At 38.0% G+C, this 18,648-nt stretch overlaps 1 protein-coding gene across 1 annotated transcript in view; it reads right to left on the reverse strand.

Moving 5' to 3' along the window:
• The window catches only part of GNE (glucosamine (UDP-N-acetyl)-2-epimerase/N-acetylmannosamine kinase), a 79,026-nt gene extending 61,468 nt beyond the window's left edge, over positions 1-17,558 (reverse strand). The window contains 1 exon segment of the mRNA XM_070742290.1: positions 17,251-17,558. Within this exon segment, the coding sequence (XP_070598391.1) occupies positions 17,251-17,304 (54 nt within the window). The 5' untranslated portion in view covers positions 17,305-17,558.
• Positions 17,559-18,648: the final 1,090 nt, after the last annotated feature.

Raw genomic sequence — 18,648 nt, forward strand, 5'->3', positions numbered from 1 at the left:
AATGCATCATAGGGCAAACATTTGTGAACTAAAGTACCATACCTAAAATTGGTTAGCCAACAGAATATGTCTAAAATGTAGTATCCATGATACCCTTGGTATTGAAATTTGCCAAATTTGTGGTTGCTACATTGCCAACCTGAGGTTCAATACACTAGTCTCACCTGGGCCTTCTGGAGACCTCATAAACCAGCCTCTCCTTTGGCCCTCTAAATCCCATCACTATCGGTTTTCACTTGTGGATGGGGGTGCTGCTTCTGCACATGTGCAGAGGTGTTCAGGCAGAGCCTCCCACTGCCGCCACTATGGTTCATAGAACTGTACCGTACCGGTGGCAATCCACTGCTGGGTAGACCCCCTTTCTAGCCCTCTGGTGGCCAGGTTGACCAAGAGTGGGAACTTAATTTTCCTAAGGGGCCACATGAGAAACATGAAACAGGGACTCTGGTGGAGGGTCTTTGCACAACCACTGACATTGCCATTACCCTGCCTCTCTTCAAATATCCCACCCCTACCACTGACACCCCAGCCAACACTGCTGATGCTCTGCCTCCTACTCCTGAATCTGCCAATATTGCGGGATGGACTGGAATTGCCCACAGGCTATATATGGCCCATAGGCGATAAAATGCCCAGGACTGAGGTAGACTGTCCGATCATTGGCTACCTGAGGGTAATCAGCTAGCAGGAAGTTGGAAGGCCCCAGAGGTGATATTCAGCTGGTTCGGACCAGTTTGGGTCAACTGTGGGAGGGTCCGCCCTGCCTACCCATCCTGGAAGTTTGCAATCTTATTTAGTCATGTATTCAAGCTGCGTGCATGCATTCAAGCCATACGTGCAAGCAAAGTGCATGTGCAGAAGGCTGCATGCATGCGTGGAAGGCACATGGGTGACTGAAGAGAGCATGTATGTGCATGCGCTCACACATTTTTGGTGCTGGGTATTGTTGTGGTTAGCTCTGGCCCAGCTCCTGCCCCAAGGAATGTGCAGGTGGACATGGGGGAAACATCCACATGCCGCAGGCCTGTTTTGCTCCCGATGGGATCTGCCGACAAGTCTCCTCTGACCAAGGAAGCGTGAGTGACAGGGAAGAGGGGAGTTTGGCAGACAGACCAGGAGGAGATCAATCATCTGTAATCATCCTTGGATTCTGAACAAGAATTAATGACACATCCACGCATGCGTAGAGTGATGCATAGGAGACAACATCTGAAGGATTATTACAAGAGAAAATGAGACCACCTGTGGTTGGGTGTAATTAGTGCTACAGGTAAAAGTGCAGCCTCGTCAAGATCTTGGTTTTTGTGCTGTTCAAGATTGCGTGTGGACTCTCTGGACTTTAGAATTGGACTCAATTTCCCAGTTATTGGGTGAGCAATTGGATTGCATTTAACCTGTGCCTTGTATGTACCAGAAAATCCCTTTGACATTTAAAAAGGGAGCTGTTTCTGTTTTTCTGTTTATAAAAACATTTGGGTTTTCCTTTTATCGTGTGGTGTGTGTTTTCCTGGACTAATTACCCTGTAATTACGGGCAGTTGAAACACGCCTGCAGAACAGGTATACAGGTACAAATGATGTGAATCCCACCTCTGTGAAGGCCCACTTCCAATGGTTTTTCTTTCAAATTGGTCATTCTTTTTCTCTGTTTAGGTAAGGAAATATTTTTGACGCAACAAGACAGGTTGTCTAGGAATCTTTAAAATCAGGCTAAGAATAACATATTTCGCAAAAAAACTAAGCTCCAATATATCAAGAGTTTTACATGTGATGTTCTGATAGTTTTCTATTTGCTATTAAAAGCATGCATACAAAGGAGATTATTGTTAGAAAAACTGTACGCATCTTTGGAGCGGGACATTTATTCTTCGCCCTTATTTTTTCATGTTTCTACATTTCATGGAGACAAAAATATTATTATTATTATTATTATTATTATTATTAATAATAATAATAATAATAATAATTAGATTTGTATTCCGCCCCTCTCCGCAGACTCGGGGCGGCTCACAGCAGTGATAAAAACAATATACAGTAATAAATCTAATATTAAAGTTTAAAATAACAATTTTACATTAAAAAGCCTAAAAACCCCAGTATATAAAAAAGCATACACACAAACATATCATACATACAGCTACATAGGCAAGGGGGGATGTTATTAACTTTTCCTAGCATAAAGTGCAGCTGTTTTTCAATCTCTTGAGTATGGATTTTAGAAAATCTATTCATTACATATACAATCAATATGCTGATATATGATACATTTTTCTTTCTTCTCTCCCTTCTCCCAAATTATATGAAGGGATTTTAAATTGCATAGGGTTTAAATATTTAAATTGTAAAGACAATTTAAGAAAACCGGATAGAATTTACTTTGTTCAAGTTTCAGGGGGAAAAATGGCATGAGAAATATTTAATCCATAGACTAATAAATGTACTGTAGTCTTGCCAAGTAATATAGTAATCTTAGATGTGCTTTCTGCAAAATGAGATTCACCATACAGTAAAAGGCACCTGGCATCTTGAAACTTTTACTGGGAGTACAATTTCTTAAAATAAATGTAATGCACGTGTAAATTTGAATAACAGCTCATATTCAGAAAGCATATCACTTTTTTTTTCTATGATACCAAAACCAATTTACGTTTCTCTAAGTGCACAGGTTGACCTTGTTCATTGAATAAACTATAATGTGAACTCAGTTATAATGTTCAATATTTTTAACCTGCTAAAGAAATAGGGAACAAATGGTAGGCTAATGGGGATTCCCTCCCATTCCTTCATCACACGTATTTTTAATCAATGGTGATGTAATGCTTCATGAGATATAAAACACTTCTATTCCAAGGATGAAATGCTCCCGGTTCACTTGTGCCTCTCCAATGACAAATAGGCATGAGTAAGCGGGGAACATTTCACCTCTGTCCTATTCCTAATGTTTTCTGCAAATCTGGAATTGGTGGCTCGTTTAATTCCCTTTTTATTATAAATTTGTATTATAAATTATATTATAAATTTGTATTATATATTATATTATAAATTTGTATTATAAATTATATTATAAATTTGTATTATAAATTATATTATAAATTTGTATTATAAATTATATTATAAATTTGTATTATAAATTATATTATAAATTTGTATTATAAATTATATTATAAATTTGAATTATAAATTATATTATAAATTTGTATTATAAATTATATTATAAATTTGTATAATAAATTATATTATAAATTTGTATAATAAATTATATTATAAATTTGTATTATAAATTATATTATAAATTTGTACTATAAATTATATTATAAATTTGTATTCTAAATTATAATATAAATTTGTATTCTAAATTATATTATAAATTTGTATTCTAAATTATATTATAAATTTGTATTCTAAATTATATTATAAATTTGTATTCTAAATTATATTATAAATTTGTATTATAAGTTATATTATAAATTTGTATTATAAATTATATTATAAATTTGTATTCTAAGTTATATTATAAATTTGTATTATAAATTTGTATTCTAAATTATATTATAAATTTGTATTATAAATTATATTATAAATTTGTATTATAAATTATATTATAAATTTGTATTATAAATTATATTATAAATTTGTATTATAAATTATATTATAAATTTGTATTATAAATTATATTATAAATTTGTATTATAAATTATATTATAAATTTGTATTATAAATTATATTATAAATTTGTATTATAAATTATATTATAAATTTGTATTATAAATTATATTATAAATTTGTATTATAAATTATATTATAAATTTGTATGATAAATTATATTATAAATTTGTATTATAAATTATATTATAAATTTGTATTCTAAATTATATTATAAATTTGTATTATAAATTATATTATAAATTTGTATTATAAATTATATTATAAATTTGTATTCTAAATTATATTATAAATTTGTATTATAAATTATATTATAATTTTGTATTCTAAATTATATTATAAATTTGTATTATAAATTATATTATAATTTTGTATTATAAATTATATTATAATTTTGTATTATAAATTTGTAAATTATATCAGGGCAATCTTTTTTGTAAAAGACAAAAAAAGGCCCTTTGTATGTTCTTCAGTAGAACAAAGCTGTCCTACAATAGTCTCTCAGTATTGCAGTTTTAATGATGCTTCCACTTATTCATCATATGCTTTTACATCAAGAGCTCTTAAAAACGCACCTCTGTCGTCAGGCATGGGGGAATTGAAATACAGTATTCCCTTCCCCTAGGCTTATAAAATTTATGTATGGTATGACTGTATGTATGACTGATCTCTTAAATTGGGGTTTTTAGATTTTTTAATATTAGATTTGTTTACGTTGTCTTTTTACTGTTGTTAGCCGCCCCGAGTCTGCGGCGAGGGGCGGCATACAAATCTAATAAATGAATGAATGAATGAATGAATGAATAAATAAATAAATAAAAACAAGTCTGGGGTCAAATTCCTAGATTTTGCTATACAAGCCTCATAGTGGTCAATCTCCAAATAGTGAATCCTGATTTTCTCTCCACACAGCCCATCTCCCACATCTATTCAAAAATCACCCCCCAAAAATGCAGGGCAGGGTTGACAATGAAGGCAGCAAATGTAGTGGATTAGAGGCTAAAACATATGAAGAACGGTTGCAAGAACTGGGCATGGCTACTTTAATGAAAAGAAGGACCAGGGGAGACATGATAGCAGTGTTCCAAGATCTCAGAGGTTGCCACAAGGAAGAAAGAGTCAACCTATTCTCCAAAGCACCTGAGGGTAGAACAAGAAGCAATGGGTGGAAACTAAACAAGGAGAGAAGCAACTTAGAACTAAGGAGAAATGACAATTAGAACAATTAATCAGTGGAACAGCTTGCCTCCAGAAGTTGTGAATGCTCCAACACTGGAAGTCTTTAAGAAGATGTTACATAACCATTTGTCTGAAGTAGTGTAGGGTTTCCCGCCTAAGCAGGGGGTTGGACTAGAAGACCTCCAAGGTCCCTTCCAGCTTTGTTATTGTTGTTGTTGTTGCTGTTATGTTGTTGTTGTTGTTGTTGTTGTTGTTGTTGTTATTATTATTATTATTATTATTATTATTATTATTATTATTATTATTAAAGTCAATAGTCAGGAAAGGCCCTCAATCTTTCCTTATTAGCCTGCCTAGATTGCATGTAAGAATGACCTTGGAAGACTGGACAAAGAGATGCTGCCAAGATAACATGGCATGGTGAAGAGACAGCATAGCATAGTTACTTGGACTGTAAAGGAGACGGGGATTGTGAATTATACTTAAATTATTGCAAGATTGATGCTGGCCTTGTGTTAGGAACAGATAGGAAATACAGCCACAATCAGGCGAGCTATTTGTATGTTATTGTAAAAACTACACTGGATATTTGCAGCTGTTGCAGCTTGATAAACTAGGGAGCTTCTGAGTCTCAAACACTATCTAGCTGTGGCCTGTGCTGTCTCTTGTCTGACCATTTTCTCAACCGCATCTCTTTGCTCAGTCCACTAAGGTCTTTTTCACATATAATTACACCTGCCATGTCTGAATATAAATAAATATACATAACCGTCTTTCACAAGGTTGTTCCTAATAACCTGCTTCAGCAAATATTCTACTACCTAGACTCTTCTAGAATTAGGAGGGAATTATACAACCATGCCCATATATAATAATTATCTTCAACAGCTTTTGATGATATCCTCTGTTAGGGTTTAATAGTCCACGGAGAGGGGCGGCATACAAACCCTATAAATAAATTAATTAATTAATCAATGCTGTTTATTACTCTCCTTCAAGGACAGGAGAGAGAAAAATTGGCTTTATGTCTCAGGAGGATCAGTTAATAATTAATGGGAAACCTGGCATCTACACAAACTTCCTTCATGGGAAGAAAGTTGTATATCTGTCAAAAATACAGTGTTCCCTCGATTTTCGCGGGGGATGCGTTCCGAGACCACCCGCAAAAGTCGAATTTCCGCGAAGTAGAGATGCGGAAGTAAATACACTATTTTTGGCTATGAACAGTATCACAAGCCTTCCCTTAACACTTTAAACCCCTAAACTGCAATTTTCCATTCCCTTAGCAACCATTTAGATTATTACTCACCATGTTTATTTATTAAAGTTTATTAAAAAAATATTTATTAAAGGCAGACGAAAGTTTGGCAATGACATATGACGTCATTGGGCGGGAAAAACTGTGGTATAGGGAAAAAACCCGTGAAGTATTTTTTAATTAATATTTTTGAAAAACCGTGGTATAGACATTTCGCTAAGTTCGAACCCGCGAAAATCAATGGGATCTTCCACTGGGATAATGCTGATATATAGCCAATATAACACCCCCAAGAGTATATCTGATTTTAACCAATTAAGATCACAAAAGCCACCATTCTGTACCATCCCACTACAGTGTTGCAAATAGTGTTCCAAATAATCCAAACAGCAACTTGTAGGACACAACATTTTGCCTGTATTGCCACATGCGATATAGTTGTCATACAACAAGAATTGCCCATTTTCCTCATAACTTTGTCTTTAGTTTGTATCTCTGTTAAAATACCAGAGGAAGAATTTGATACGTACAGCTGAAACAAAGACAGCTTTTGTTAGAGACTTAATTTGTTCTAATTGGGACCACAATGAACCACATTAATTAAAGAGAGGAAAAATTCTCAGTGTTTGCAGAATGCTTTGCATTCACAAGTGAGGCGCTAAAGAAAACTTTCATATACTGGGATTGTTGTATCTGTTCAGGAATGAGAGAAGCGTAGACTAGAAACCACTCAATGATTTATTAGAACAGGGTTATAGGCAACAGTTACTGCCGGAACAAGTAATATAACTATAACAACATGGCCGTGCCTGGCAGCTATTTATATCCTTACTGCCAGGCTGAGCCAACCAATCCAGTTTCTGTATTTTCCCGCACAAGGAATAGGGGCGGGTACTCATATCAAACTGTGCTGTAGACACAACAGGGATTTTGGAAGTTATTTGTATTGCAGACAAAAGAAGTTAAGGTAAACTGATTTTCCTTATCTTCTTTCTCAAAAGTCACATTCTTTCAAATCTTAATCGTTAAAAAAATCTATGTTCGCAAATATTTATTTATTGAGCCCGGTTCATAAAACAGGCCAAGCCATCATTTATTAAATGAATCACAAATCACAATGGATGATTTCAGATTAAACTCTAAGCAAAGTCAACGCATTTTAGTTTTGCATGATATCTGTGCTTCAAAGATGTACATACAGTTGTAACATTGGCCTTTATACACTTCCACCTCTTACTTTCCTAGCTGGCAAGCATTAAGCAAACCCTCACACTATTTATCCAAAGCGTTTGCAGTAAATATCAATCACAACTCCTTAAATCAGTGCTTCTTAAATAGTGGGGCAGCTCCCCACTTGGTGGGGGGCATGGAGCGATGCCAGGGGGGTGCATATTACCCCAGGGAATATGCGTGGTCCCTCTCAATTGAATCCCCTAACAGAAAACATCCTCCACTGAGTTCTTTGGGATTTACTTCCAAGTAAGTGAGTAGTGCAGCCTTCCTCAGCCAATAGTTTCCTTGCAGGTTATAATACGTAAAATAATAAATATTAACACTAAAATTCTATTGGGGTCTAGATTGGAGAGTTGGGGGCACGAAAAATGTTTACTTCCTGGAGGGGGGCGTAACAGAAAATAATTGAGAAGCACTAACCTAAACAATCTAAAGAGTGACAGAGACAATACAGGTGAAGAGAGAAGAAATGTTTTGTGCAAAAGAATAGAACAGAATAGAATAGAATAGAATTCTTTGTTGGCCAAGTGTGATTGGACCCACAAGGAATTTGTCTTTGGTGTATATGCTCTCAATATACATAAATAGATTTACAACAGTTCATTTAGTGACCATTCAAAGTTACAACGGCAAAAGTGACTTATGACCATTTTTCACACTTATGAGCATTGCTGCATCCCTGTGGTCGTGTGATTTACGTTCGGATGCTTGACCACTGATACACATTTATGAAATTTGCAGTGTCCTGGAGACATGTGACCACCCTTTTCAACCTTCTGATCAGCAAAGTCAATGGGGAAGCCAGATTCACTTAACAACCTTGTTACTAATTTAACAACTGCAGTGGTTCGCTTAGCAAATGGGGGTCAGAAAAGTCGTAAAATGGGGCAAAACTCTCTTAACGAGTTTCTCACTTAGCAACAGAAATTTTGGGCTCAATTGTGGCCATTAGTCGAGAACTATCTGTACAATATTGTGTTGCTGGGGTAAAAATGTTGCACCTGCTTATCAGAAAAACACTGGATCATGGTGTAGCTATTACTGGAATCTTAACTAGTACATAGAATACATTTTGCACTACTGATTTGTGCATTTGCAGGCCATCTTTAGATGTATATCTAAACATCTAATGCGTTTAATGGCCTGCAAGCAATCCAGCATGACAGCTCCAAGTAGCTAATGGACCTAAAGGATGGAAAGAAAGATTTGCCAGTCAAAGCAAAAGAAACTGGGGGTTGAAGAGAGAAGAGATTCTATGTTTTGTGCAATAGAATAGAATAGAATAGAATAGAATAGAATTTTTGTTGGCCAAGTGTGATTGAACCCACAAGGAATTTGTCTCTGGTGTATATGCTCTCAATGTACATAAGGAGAATAAAATACATTCATCAAGAATAAAAAACATTTAGTGATAGTCAATGTTTAGTCAAAGTTTGTCTACTTATGATGTACGGTAGGAAAGATTAATCTGATTGCTGGGCTGAAATTTAATTCCAATGATTACTGTCCATCACCGTAATTGGTGAAAGACTCCAGTGAAGAAGCAAAGATGGGAATTAATTACATTTTGTGGAACCAGCAGTGTCTGTGCCCTCCTCTGGAAATGAATCGTAGAATTTGGTTTCACTTAGAATTGCGCCGTAAGATTTATAAAGCATACAAATAATTATTCAATTATTTTTCAAGAGAGACATGACCATCCTATATCTTCTACTTAGCAAATTCTCAAAGTAATCCGTATTTATTTTTCTCTTTGTAGACTTCAAGCCTTGGGCATGAAATTAGTTTTCTTCATGGCCCGCTTAAATCACTGATCCAAAACAAACCAACGGAGCTTCCTAAAATGTATCCGCAAGACTGAACTGTAGCAGGTGAGCCATTCATCTGAATGCATATTAATATGCCCACATTGTACAACTCATTTGTCCTTGACCTCTATGCAGGAGTGAAATGCTCCTGGTTTGCTCATGCCTGTGAGTCATCAGAGAGCCAATCAAGAAGGGAGAGCGCGGCTCCTCCCACCCACCTTTTACCCTCTGCATCAGGGGCGGATTGCTCTTGCCTGCTGCTACCGGTGCGCTGCGCATTGAGATTTTTGCATAGGCACATGCACGTCCGCAGCATGATTTTGCTTCTGCGCATGCACTGGAAGTAAAAACTTGTTGAAATCTCACGAGGGGACGCTCGTGCACACATGATTTTAGCAATTTTTTGCTTCCACTCAGGCATAAAAGCAAAAAAATTGGTAAAATCACATGCACGCGAGCGTCTCCTCACAAGATTTTGCTTCTGCGCATGCACAGGAAGCAAAAAACCCTCAGCCAAGATGGCGACACCCAATGGATTGGTCTGGCACTGCAGCCAAACCTGTGCAATCTGGAGACCGCTAACGGAACGGAGCAGCCTACTGTACCTGTAGCAACTCACCACTGCTCTGCGCATGCACAAAGCATTCTATGCATGCGCAGAGAGTAAAAGAACCCAAATGACGGTGTCCAAGTGGGTGGGTGGAGCCTTGCACGACCAGCTTTCTGACAACCCCCAGGCACAAGTGAACTGGGAGCATTTCACCCCTGCCCCTATGTCAGCCACATTCCCATATCAATGCTCACTGGACTGATTGTTCCAATCACATTACGTAATTTGTTTTAAACTTCTTCCATGCCAAATGAATAGATGAATGAAAAGTTACTTTAATTTAACTAAAATTAATCCAGCGGCTGATACTTCATTCTCTCTAATCAGAAGTGACCAGTCTAGGAATTGTATGTGGCCCTCCAAAAATGTTTGTTGTTGTTTGCTAGCCATGATGCTACCAAGATTGTGCTGCCAAAATCTAGAAGCACATTCCTAAGCAAATCCTCTCCCCACTTTAAAACTTGTGGACTTCAATTCCCAGAATTCTTCAGCCACCATAGTTGGCTGGAGAATTCTGGGAGTTGAAATCCACAAGTCTAAAAGTTGCTAAGTTTGAGGGCCCCTAGTTTACAGACTCAGCATATTTCCCCCAATAATCTGGGTCCTCATTTTACTCAGAAGGATGGAAGGAAGCCTGAGGCAACCTTGAATCAATCTTGGGCAGTCAGCAAAATTAACTTGCAATACTGCCTTCTAACTGTTGTACATACTCCTGGTCAGTTGCAGGATGATGAAGAACTTGAGGACTCTGATACAGATAGTGTTTATGAATTAGTGGTGAGCCCGGTGTTACGGGTAGTAGAACAGGTGGGAGACCAGCCACAGGATGTTGCTATGAGTCCAGAATCTAGCGAGGAAGAATCAGACGCTCGCTGGGTCGATCCTAAATTCAGAAGGGTCCAAAAACGTAAGGAACAGGTGTTTGGAAGAAGATATTAAGGGGAGGAATGGGTTAAATACTGGAGTGATGTATTTGGTACGTCAAGGGGTCAGTGGGGAAGAAGGGTGGAGTTTCATTGTTGGAGAACAAAAATGGAAGGTGTTCCCTTTCAGCTCCCAAACAAGCAAACTCATTCTGTGTTATTTTATAGTCATTTCTGCTGTTTTTGAATCATGCTGTGAGTACATAAATCTTGGTGAATGGAAGAGGCTGGGAGGAATGCAAAAGGAATGTAGTTAGGAGAGATAACGGCAGAACAAGAAATGTGCTAGTATGAAGTGTATTTTGCATACGGAAGGAAGAGAATAAAGATGGAATTTCTTTGTTTATGAAATACTGCATTTAGTAAAAGTTATTTGTAATAGCTAAAATTCTACCAGAAACCAGAACACTAACTACTGCACCATCATGGCTGTATGTCTTAGTAATAGTTCATTCTATTTTTTTTTTTAAATAGTGAATCTTCTCTTGTTTCTCTTCCTTTCTTTGATGATATCCTTTCCTGATTAAGAGAAGGAGAGACAGGACAGAATACCATCTTTTACAATGCTGTTTACACCAAAAACATACCCTATTGAAAACATACGGTATATGTATAACATTTCTGATATGATCCTCTGAGCCCAATTAAAGGATACCCAGAGTAAGGTGAGCCTGGAATTTAATAAATGGTTTCCAGATTGCACTTCAGGTATGGAATTGTAAGCAGCACTAATTAATATCAGGAACACTAAAAGGCCTATTCTGACTCATTGTCAATGCATTGTGGATGCGTCTTAATTGGTGAACACAGGCAACATTATACTTGCTTGTATGGTAGACTCTAAGTTAGAGATCCTGGCTCACATAGATGAGTAGAAAGCATGCATGGATTAAAAGGGTTTTTTTTATTATATTTGTAGTACACGGATTGAAATTTACAAAAATATACATAGGTACGTACAGCTCTTTGGCTGCAGAAAATCTGCATACAGAAACAGATACAGTATATATAAGACTGATAACCTGGGTTATTTTTTCATTATCTTGCTAAAAATTTGGATGTGAAAATCCAAAGTCACCAAAGCCATGGTGGATGGTGGAAACAATTTCTAGAGGTTTATCTGTTAACAGCATAGGTATATAAAAGGTTACAATTTGGAATGTGTGTAGGAATTAATGACAGAGTGTGAATTAGTGACCAAAAAGAAAAAAAAAAAAAATTTAAATGGAAAAACGTAAGAGAAAGGAGACGGATATAATAACTGAAGAAGATAGTCTGATCTACTGATTTATTTATTAAATAAATATATATGCCACTCACTATCTAAAGGGATTCTGGATGGCTAGTGGAAATAATAAATTGATGACACAGGAAAATAAAGGTATAAGTTTAATTATGTAAGAAATAGCTAAATGTATGTTGAAAGAATGACTTGATGTTGTCTTGGATATTGTGAAGGGATATGAAATTAGGGGTTTTAAAATTGGTCACATGTGCCTGCATGTTGCAATACAAGGTTAACAAGGGAAAAAACAGGAATGAGTTTTGATTAAAATTGCACAAAACGGATCATAATAATTGGATTCAAATAAAAATATAATTCTGGGGATGACATGAATGGCTGGCTGGAATGAGATGTGCACAGAAAAAGTGACTGATTACTCAGAGATCCAAGAATGAATTAGAAAAACATTTAGTCTGTATCAATTTAAAAATATTTTGAGTATAAACATCAGTGTATTCATATATGCATGTGAAAAAAGGAATGAATCAGTTGTAATTGATGAGGTTATCTTTGATAAAATATTGAGACTCAACAAAGGATACAAAGATAAAGATGATTATGAGGACCACAACAACAATATGCTTTTGTGATGTGGGTATGTATATGAAAGCAAGCAAGCAAGATAATATTGCTGCAAAAATGACAGCAAGGAAAGGTTACATTTATAAAGGCTGATAAAAGGCAGAGCAATTTTAATGAGAATGAAAAGTGGCTTTTCAAGAGGGCGGAAAAAGTTAAACACATACTCTCTCCCATGATAAAATTATTTAGAACAAAATTCAAGTAAAGGGGTGCTGGAAGAAGTATTTCATAGATTTCTATTTGAGAATGATAGTCATGTGTGAAAGACTGAAATTGAAATTAATGCTAGGTAGTTGTTCAAGAAAAACTGATGGCAAGGAAGCAGGGTGGGTTCTTCTTTTCTTCATTGATGGTTTGATCCTTGATGCGCCGCATGCACTAGTGCACTTTGCTCACACATGCACATAGGCAGCTGTAAAAAACCAGCTTCTGCACATGCGCAGAAGCAAAAAAAGTCACCAAGTTACTATTGGTTCCATAGAACCGGTCTGAACCGGGAGGAACCCACCTCTGCCAGGAAGTAATAAATTATGTGACAATGCTGAAAAATAGTAAGGCCACAGGTGTAGATGGCAAACCTAAACAACCATTAACACATGAATGTAGTTTATTTTTGCTGAATGTCTAGCTCACATATTGTTTATGGAAAAGCTGCACCTGTGTTTGATTATTAAAAGACTGCCGCTTTACTTTATCTTGCAAAAACAAAGATAGCAAGAGATAATGCACAAAGATTTAAAAAATGGAAGATTTGATCATGTCCATCATCTTGAAGATCTGAAGATGTCCCTGTTTTTTCTTCAGATCATATGATTGAAAATATATGATAATGAGCAAAATTTGAAAAATGTGGTGTGGCTTTATGCTAAATGCAAGATGTGCAGATCTGATTTTTTGCGCATTGAGAAATGTGTTAATCTGATAAAGAAACTGCATTGTCAATTGTTGCAATGTATGGCTACGAAGGTTGGACCGTAAGAAAGGCTGAACGCCAAAGAATTGAGGCCTTTGAACTATGGAGCTGGAGAAGACTCCTGTGAGTCCTCTGGACTACAAGACGATCAAACCGGTCAGTCCTAGAGGAGATCAACCATGACTGTTCTTTAAAAGGCCAGATCCTGAAGATGAAATTCAAATGCTTTGGCTACCTAATGAGAAGGAAGGACTCACTGGAGAAGAGAGAACGATTGAGGGCAAGAGAACGGTGTGAGCTTAATTTTTTATTTATTTATTTTGTCCAATACACAATAATACACAATGAAGGTTATAGAGGATATTGTAGAGAAGAAATACGAGATATAGGAAAGACTATAGGACAAGGGACGGAAGGCACTCTAGTGCGTTTATGTACGCCCCTTACTGACCTCTTAGGAATCTGGAGAGGTCAACCGTGGATAGTCTAAGGGTAAAATGTTGGGGGTTAGGGGATGATACTACGGAGTCCGGTAATGAGTTCCACGCTTCAACAACTCGATTACTAAAGTCGTATTTTCTTACACTCAAGTTTGGAGCGGTTAATATTAAGCTTGACTCTGTTGTGTGCTCTTGTGTTGTTGTGGTTGAAGCTGAAGTAGTAGTAGGCAGGACATTGCAGCATATGATCTTGTGGGCAATACTTAGATCATGTTTAAAGCGTCGTAGTTCTAAGCTTTCAAGACCCAGGATTGTAAGTCTAGTTTCGTAGGGAATTCTGTTTCGGATAGAGGAGTGAAGGGCTCTTCTGGTGAAGTATCTTTGGACATTTTCGAGGGTGGAAATGGACTCTAGGAGATGATAGAGGATAAAAAGGCTTGCAGAAACATTGTCCATGGGGTCAGAAACAACTTTGCGACTAGCAACAACAACAATTGAAAGATGCTTATTATTTAATATGGTTACAGACCTATGGGAATAAAGCATGTGAAAGAACAAATTGAATGATAAGCAAAAGATTTTACACAGCAGGGAGTAAGAATGGGATTCTCCTTTGTTCTTTCATGGATTTTTGTAAGAAACATTTTTATTAATGTCAAGAGTATATTCACTGAGGATGTGAATGTACCCATACGTTTGTATGAGATGATACTATGCTATTGGTTCAAGACCTAAATGATTGAGAGGTTCACATAGATGGGTACAACAGAATGGAGACTATGGATTTGGAAATTAATGCATCAAAGGCTAAGGTGGTTTTATCTGAGAAGACAAATGGAATGAGCAGTTGCGGTATATGGTATATTCATACGTGAAAAAAATTAGAACTAGGAGATGAATTATTTCCACAAGCTTGGAGAACGAGTCTTTACCCTCAATGAATTAGTGTTTTCGGAAGCATCTTTATTAAATGATGGGAAAATGGGTTAGGAAATGTCCATATGTATAAATGGACATCTATAAATGGAAATTCCAATGGACTTGGCCCACTTAAGTAAGCCTAATTCATACATATGGGATGCAGTGGGAAGTACCTTGAATTCCCTACAATGCTTGCAAGATGCAAACCCTCTCTCATTTTTTGTCATAGCAGTGGGGAATTTGCTTATTCTAAATAACAATATTTATTTTAAAATATTTTAATAATTCTTTCATTTTTCTAGATGTCCCAGTGTGTTACTCTTGATGATCAGACTGCTGCTGTATATCTTAGTTGCTTCTTCAAGTGATTACCTGGGGACGGGGAACAGGAGGGGAAGAAATGGAGAAATCTATTCCTTCAAGCCTCTGGATTCTGCTGAAGTGCAATTCCCAGAGGCCCCAACAGCAGGGCCAGTAGTACTTGCAGCTATAATTGAGTAATATTTGATAGGCTGGGGTTTCCCTCCGTTATACTAAAACCTCTAGAACTGTGCAGATTTTGGGAGGAGAGGTTCTTCCAAGTCAATGCAGTGGGACAAAGTAGGTACAACACACATTATTCTTGAGCAGAAGTAAAAGCTTCTGTAAAGTTTCTGTAAAGTAAAAGTTGTGAGATGCCGAGACTCACTTGATAGCAAGATCAGTGGTTTATAAATTCAATAAATAAATTGTGTGTGTGTGTAACATATTTTTGCTGGTAATGAAAATGAAGGAAGACTAGTATAGATCTCTTTCAAGCTAATTAGCTCTAATCAGCTAGCCATACTCTTACCGGGATTTGAACCTGGGGAGTCTGCCTGTAAGGCAGTAGCTTTTAATCTCTAGGCCACAGGTTCTCCTCCTTTATACTATGTTTTTTTCTGTCGAATCACCCTGGTATACCCAAATATGGGAGGGAGCATACTGCTTCCTTTTTGCCTCTAGGGGCCATCCAGGCAGTTAATTTTGTAGCCGACAAACTATATTAAATATGTGTAACATATAGGCAAAAAGGAAGCAGCATGCTCCCTCCCATATTTGAGTATACCAGGGTGATTCGACAGAAAAAGCATATAGAGGCAATACCCATCATAATCTCTGGAACGTTTAACATTTATTTAAAACTACTAAAAATGACTAAGCTTTCGTCAGTACCTACTGTCTTCATCAGAATATTAAAATCCCCATTGATTATATATACTGCCTTACAGGCAGACTCCCCAGGTTCAAAACATGGTAAGGGTATGGCTAGCTGATGAGAGCAAAATAAGTTTGAAATAGATCTATACTAGTCTCCCTTTTCATTATCAGCAAAAATGTGTTTTACACACACACACACACACACACACACACACACACAAAAAGCATGAATGTAATACTTTAGGTGCTCACCTTCAAAACATTCTCTTTCCCAAGTTTGAACATGCAAATTACTATAACCAGACTTCATTAATGATTTTAGGGGGGCTAATTAGTCTTTGGAGAGGGGCAGCATATAAATCCGACAAATAAACAAGCAAGCAAGCAAGCAAGCAAGCAAGCAAACAAACAAACAAATAAAATGATTTTTATAGAAAATTCCTCCCTCCCTCCCTTCTTTCCTCAAATTACGAAGCACTGTCAATTTTTCCAGCTCAGCCCTAGCTTTGACCTGAGAGAGATGAACCACAGGACAGGAGGATTGGCTGGGGTCGCCAAGGAAAGTTAGAGGAACGGTAGCAGACACCGGAAAAGCACGTGGGGACAAGCGCCTGGCTGGAAGTCGCGGGGATCCCGTGATTAAGCAAGCACCCTTGAACTTTTCACCAGGCAATTGCCAGGGCTTGGCTATCCTAAAGGTTCAACCCTGCACGCCCCCCCCCCGTCATTCCCCCTCTTGCACCCCGTTTACAAAGATGAAAGGGCTTTCTGACCAGATTCAGAAAGCAATGCTCTTTTTCAGGGGTGGGTGGGGAGGAAAATCCCATCAGAGGAGCCACCTCGCCTAAGGATGGGGGAAAGAGCTTCTTCTTTCCCATGTCTCCAAAACAGACCCGGCTTAAGGAGCGACGCCACTCCTTCGCTCTCGTGGCATCGCATTGCTCCCTCCCTGGTTGGGCGGAAGGGAAACTGACCGCTGTGGGGGGGTTTTTTTGTTGCCACTACAGGCAATTCGGAGCGAAAAAGGATCAGGGTGGGTAGACGGAGTTAAAGGACCCGTGGCTTTTTTTTTTTACACCTTTACACCTTACAGCTTTCAATCCAAGCAAGCGCCCCCGCGCAAACGGAGAGCCCATCCGTGGAGACGCCTTGCCTGCCTTCTCCCGGTTGCCTTCGCCAGGCTCTCGCTCAGCCCACCCATTCCCACGCCCCGCGGTGGCCGAGACAAAAGGCTCTCCCACCCGAGATCTGCCTTACGTGGGGACCGAGAGGGCTTTGAGGCGTCCGGCGGCGCTCCTCATGCGTTTCCATGGCGCGCAGCTGGGCTTTTTCCCTTCTCCTGCTTGGCTGAAGGAACCCGGTAACTGTTGGTTCGCTCGCTCTCTTTTTGGCGAGGCTCCGCCGGGCACCTGAATTCCATGCCCCACATTTAAGCCCGGCCCCCTTGGAAAGTCACCGAGGGAAAGATTTGACTCATTTGCCGGTCTTTGTCGGTAGCAACAGGATGTCAGCCGAGGCTGGTTTTCAGATGGAGACGAAGAGTTCCCCGGAAAAGCGCACGCTGAGACGGCTGATGTCCCCCCCCCCCCCAAGCCCGGTCTTTTGCGCTTGGCGCTTTGCAGCCCCCTGGTGCTTTCGATAATATAATGTCGGTGCTTCCAAGTCTGGGACCTACCAAGTCAATCAAAATACCTGCTCATCTCAAAACCGCGATGGAGCGAATTTTGCATGCACAGATAGTCCTTGCCTTGCCACAGAGGTCTTCAAACTTGGCAACTTTAAGACCTGTGGACTTCAACTCCCAAAATTCTCCAGCCAGCTAAGAAAATTTACTCCCCAAATAAGTAAAGGACTCTTGTTATGTGGTAACTCACGCCACAATTTGCTGTTTAAATGTGCATTCTCTAATTAGATGCATTCATTGCCTGCATTCCCATATTTATTTTATTTTATTTATTTATTTATTTTGTCCAATACACAATGAGGGTTTTAGTGGGTATATATCCATATACACATAGTAAAATACACGATGAAGGTTATAGAGGAGATACTCATAGTAAAATATATCTAAGAAATAATAGAAAAGAAAGTATAGTAATAGAACATATCAATGAGAGAATAGAAGAAGAGATATAGGAATAGAAGAAAGGAGAGCAATAGAAATATAGGAGAGCAATAGGACAGGGGACGGAAGGCACACTAGTGCACTTGTACTCGCCCCTTATATCCTGTTGATTGTCGTGTATCAATATGAGACAGTTATCACAGAAAAAATACAAAACAGAACAAAATCTTCAAAAATTTAGAGGTTAACAGCTGCCCTACTTATTTCAATCTAACACTTGCTGCTCCGACACAAAAAACATGTAACCCTTCCCTGGTACAGAGCTGAAGGGATTGGATACTGTAGCCTAGAGGTTAATTCTCTGCCTTACAAGGCAAAGGTTGCAAGTTCAAGTCCCAGTGAGGGCATGGCTATCTGGGTCAGGGTTTGGCTCCTGAAGATTACCTGGAGAAATCCCTGCAGTTTTCTTGAGAAGGTTTTTCAGAAGTGTTTCACCAATGCCTCCTTCCTAGAACTAAGAAAGAGTGACTGAACTAAAGTCATCCAGCTGGCTTTATGCCTAAGGCAAGGCTAGAACTTGCAATCTCCCA

The sequence above is a fragment of the Erythrolamprus reginae genome, chromosome 2 (genome assembly GCF_031021105.1).
Source record: "Erythrolamprus reginae isolate rEryReg1 chromosome 2, rEryReg1.hap1, whole genome shotgun sequence".
NCBI lineage: Eukaryota > Metazoa > Chordata > Lepidosauria > Squamata > Dipsadidae > Erythrolamprus > Erythrolamprus reginae.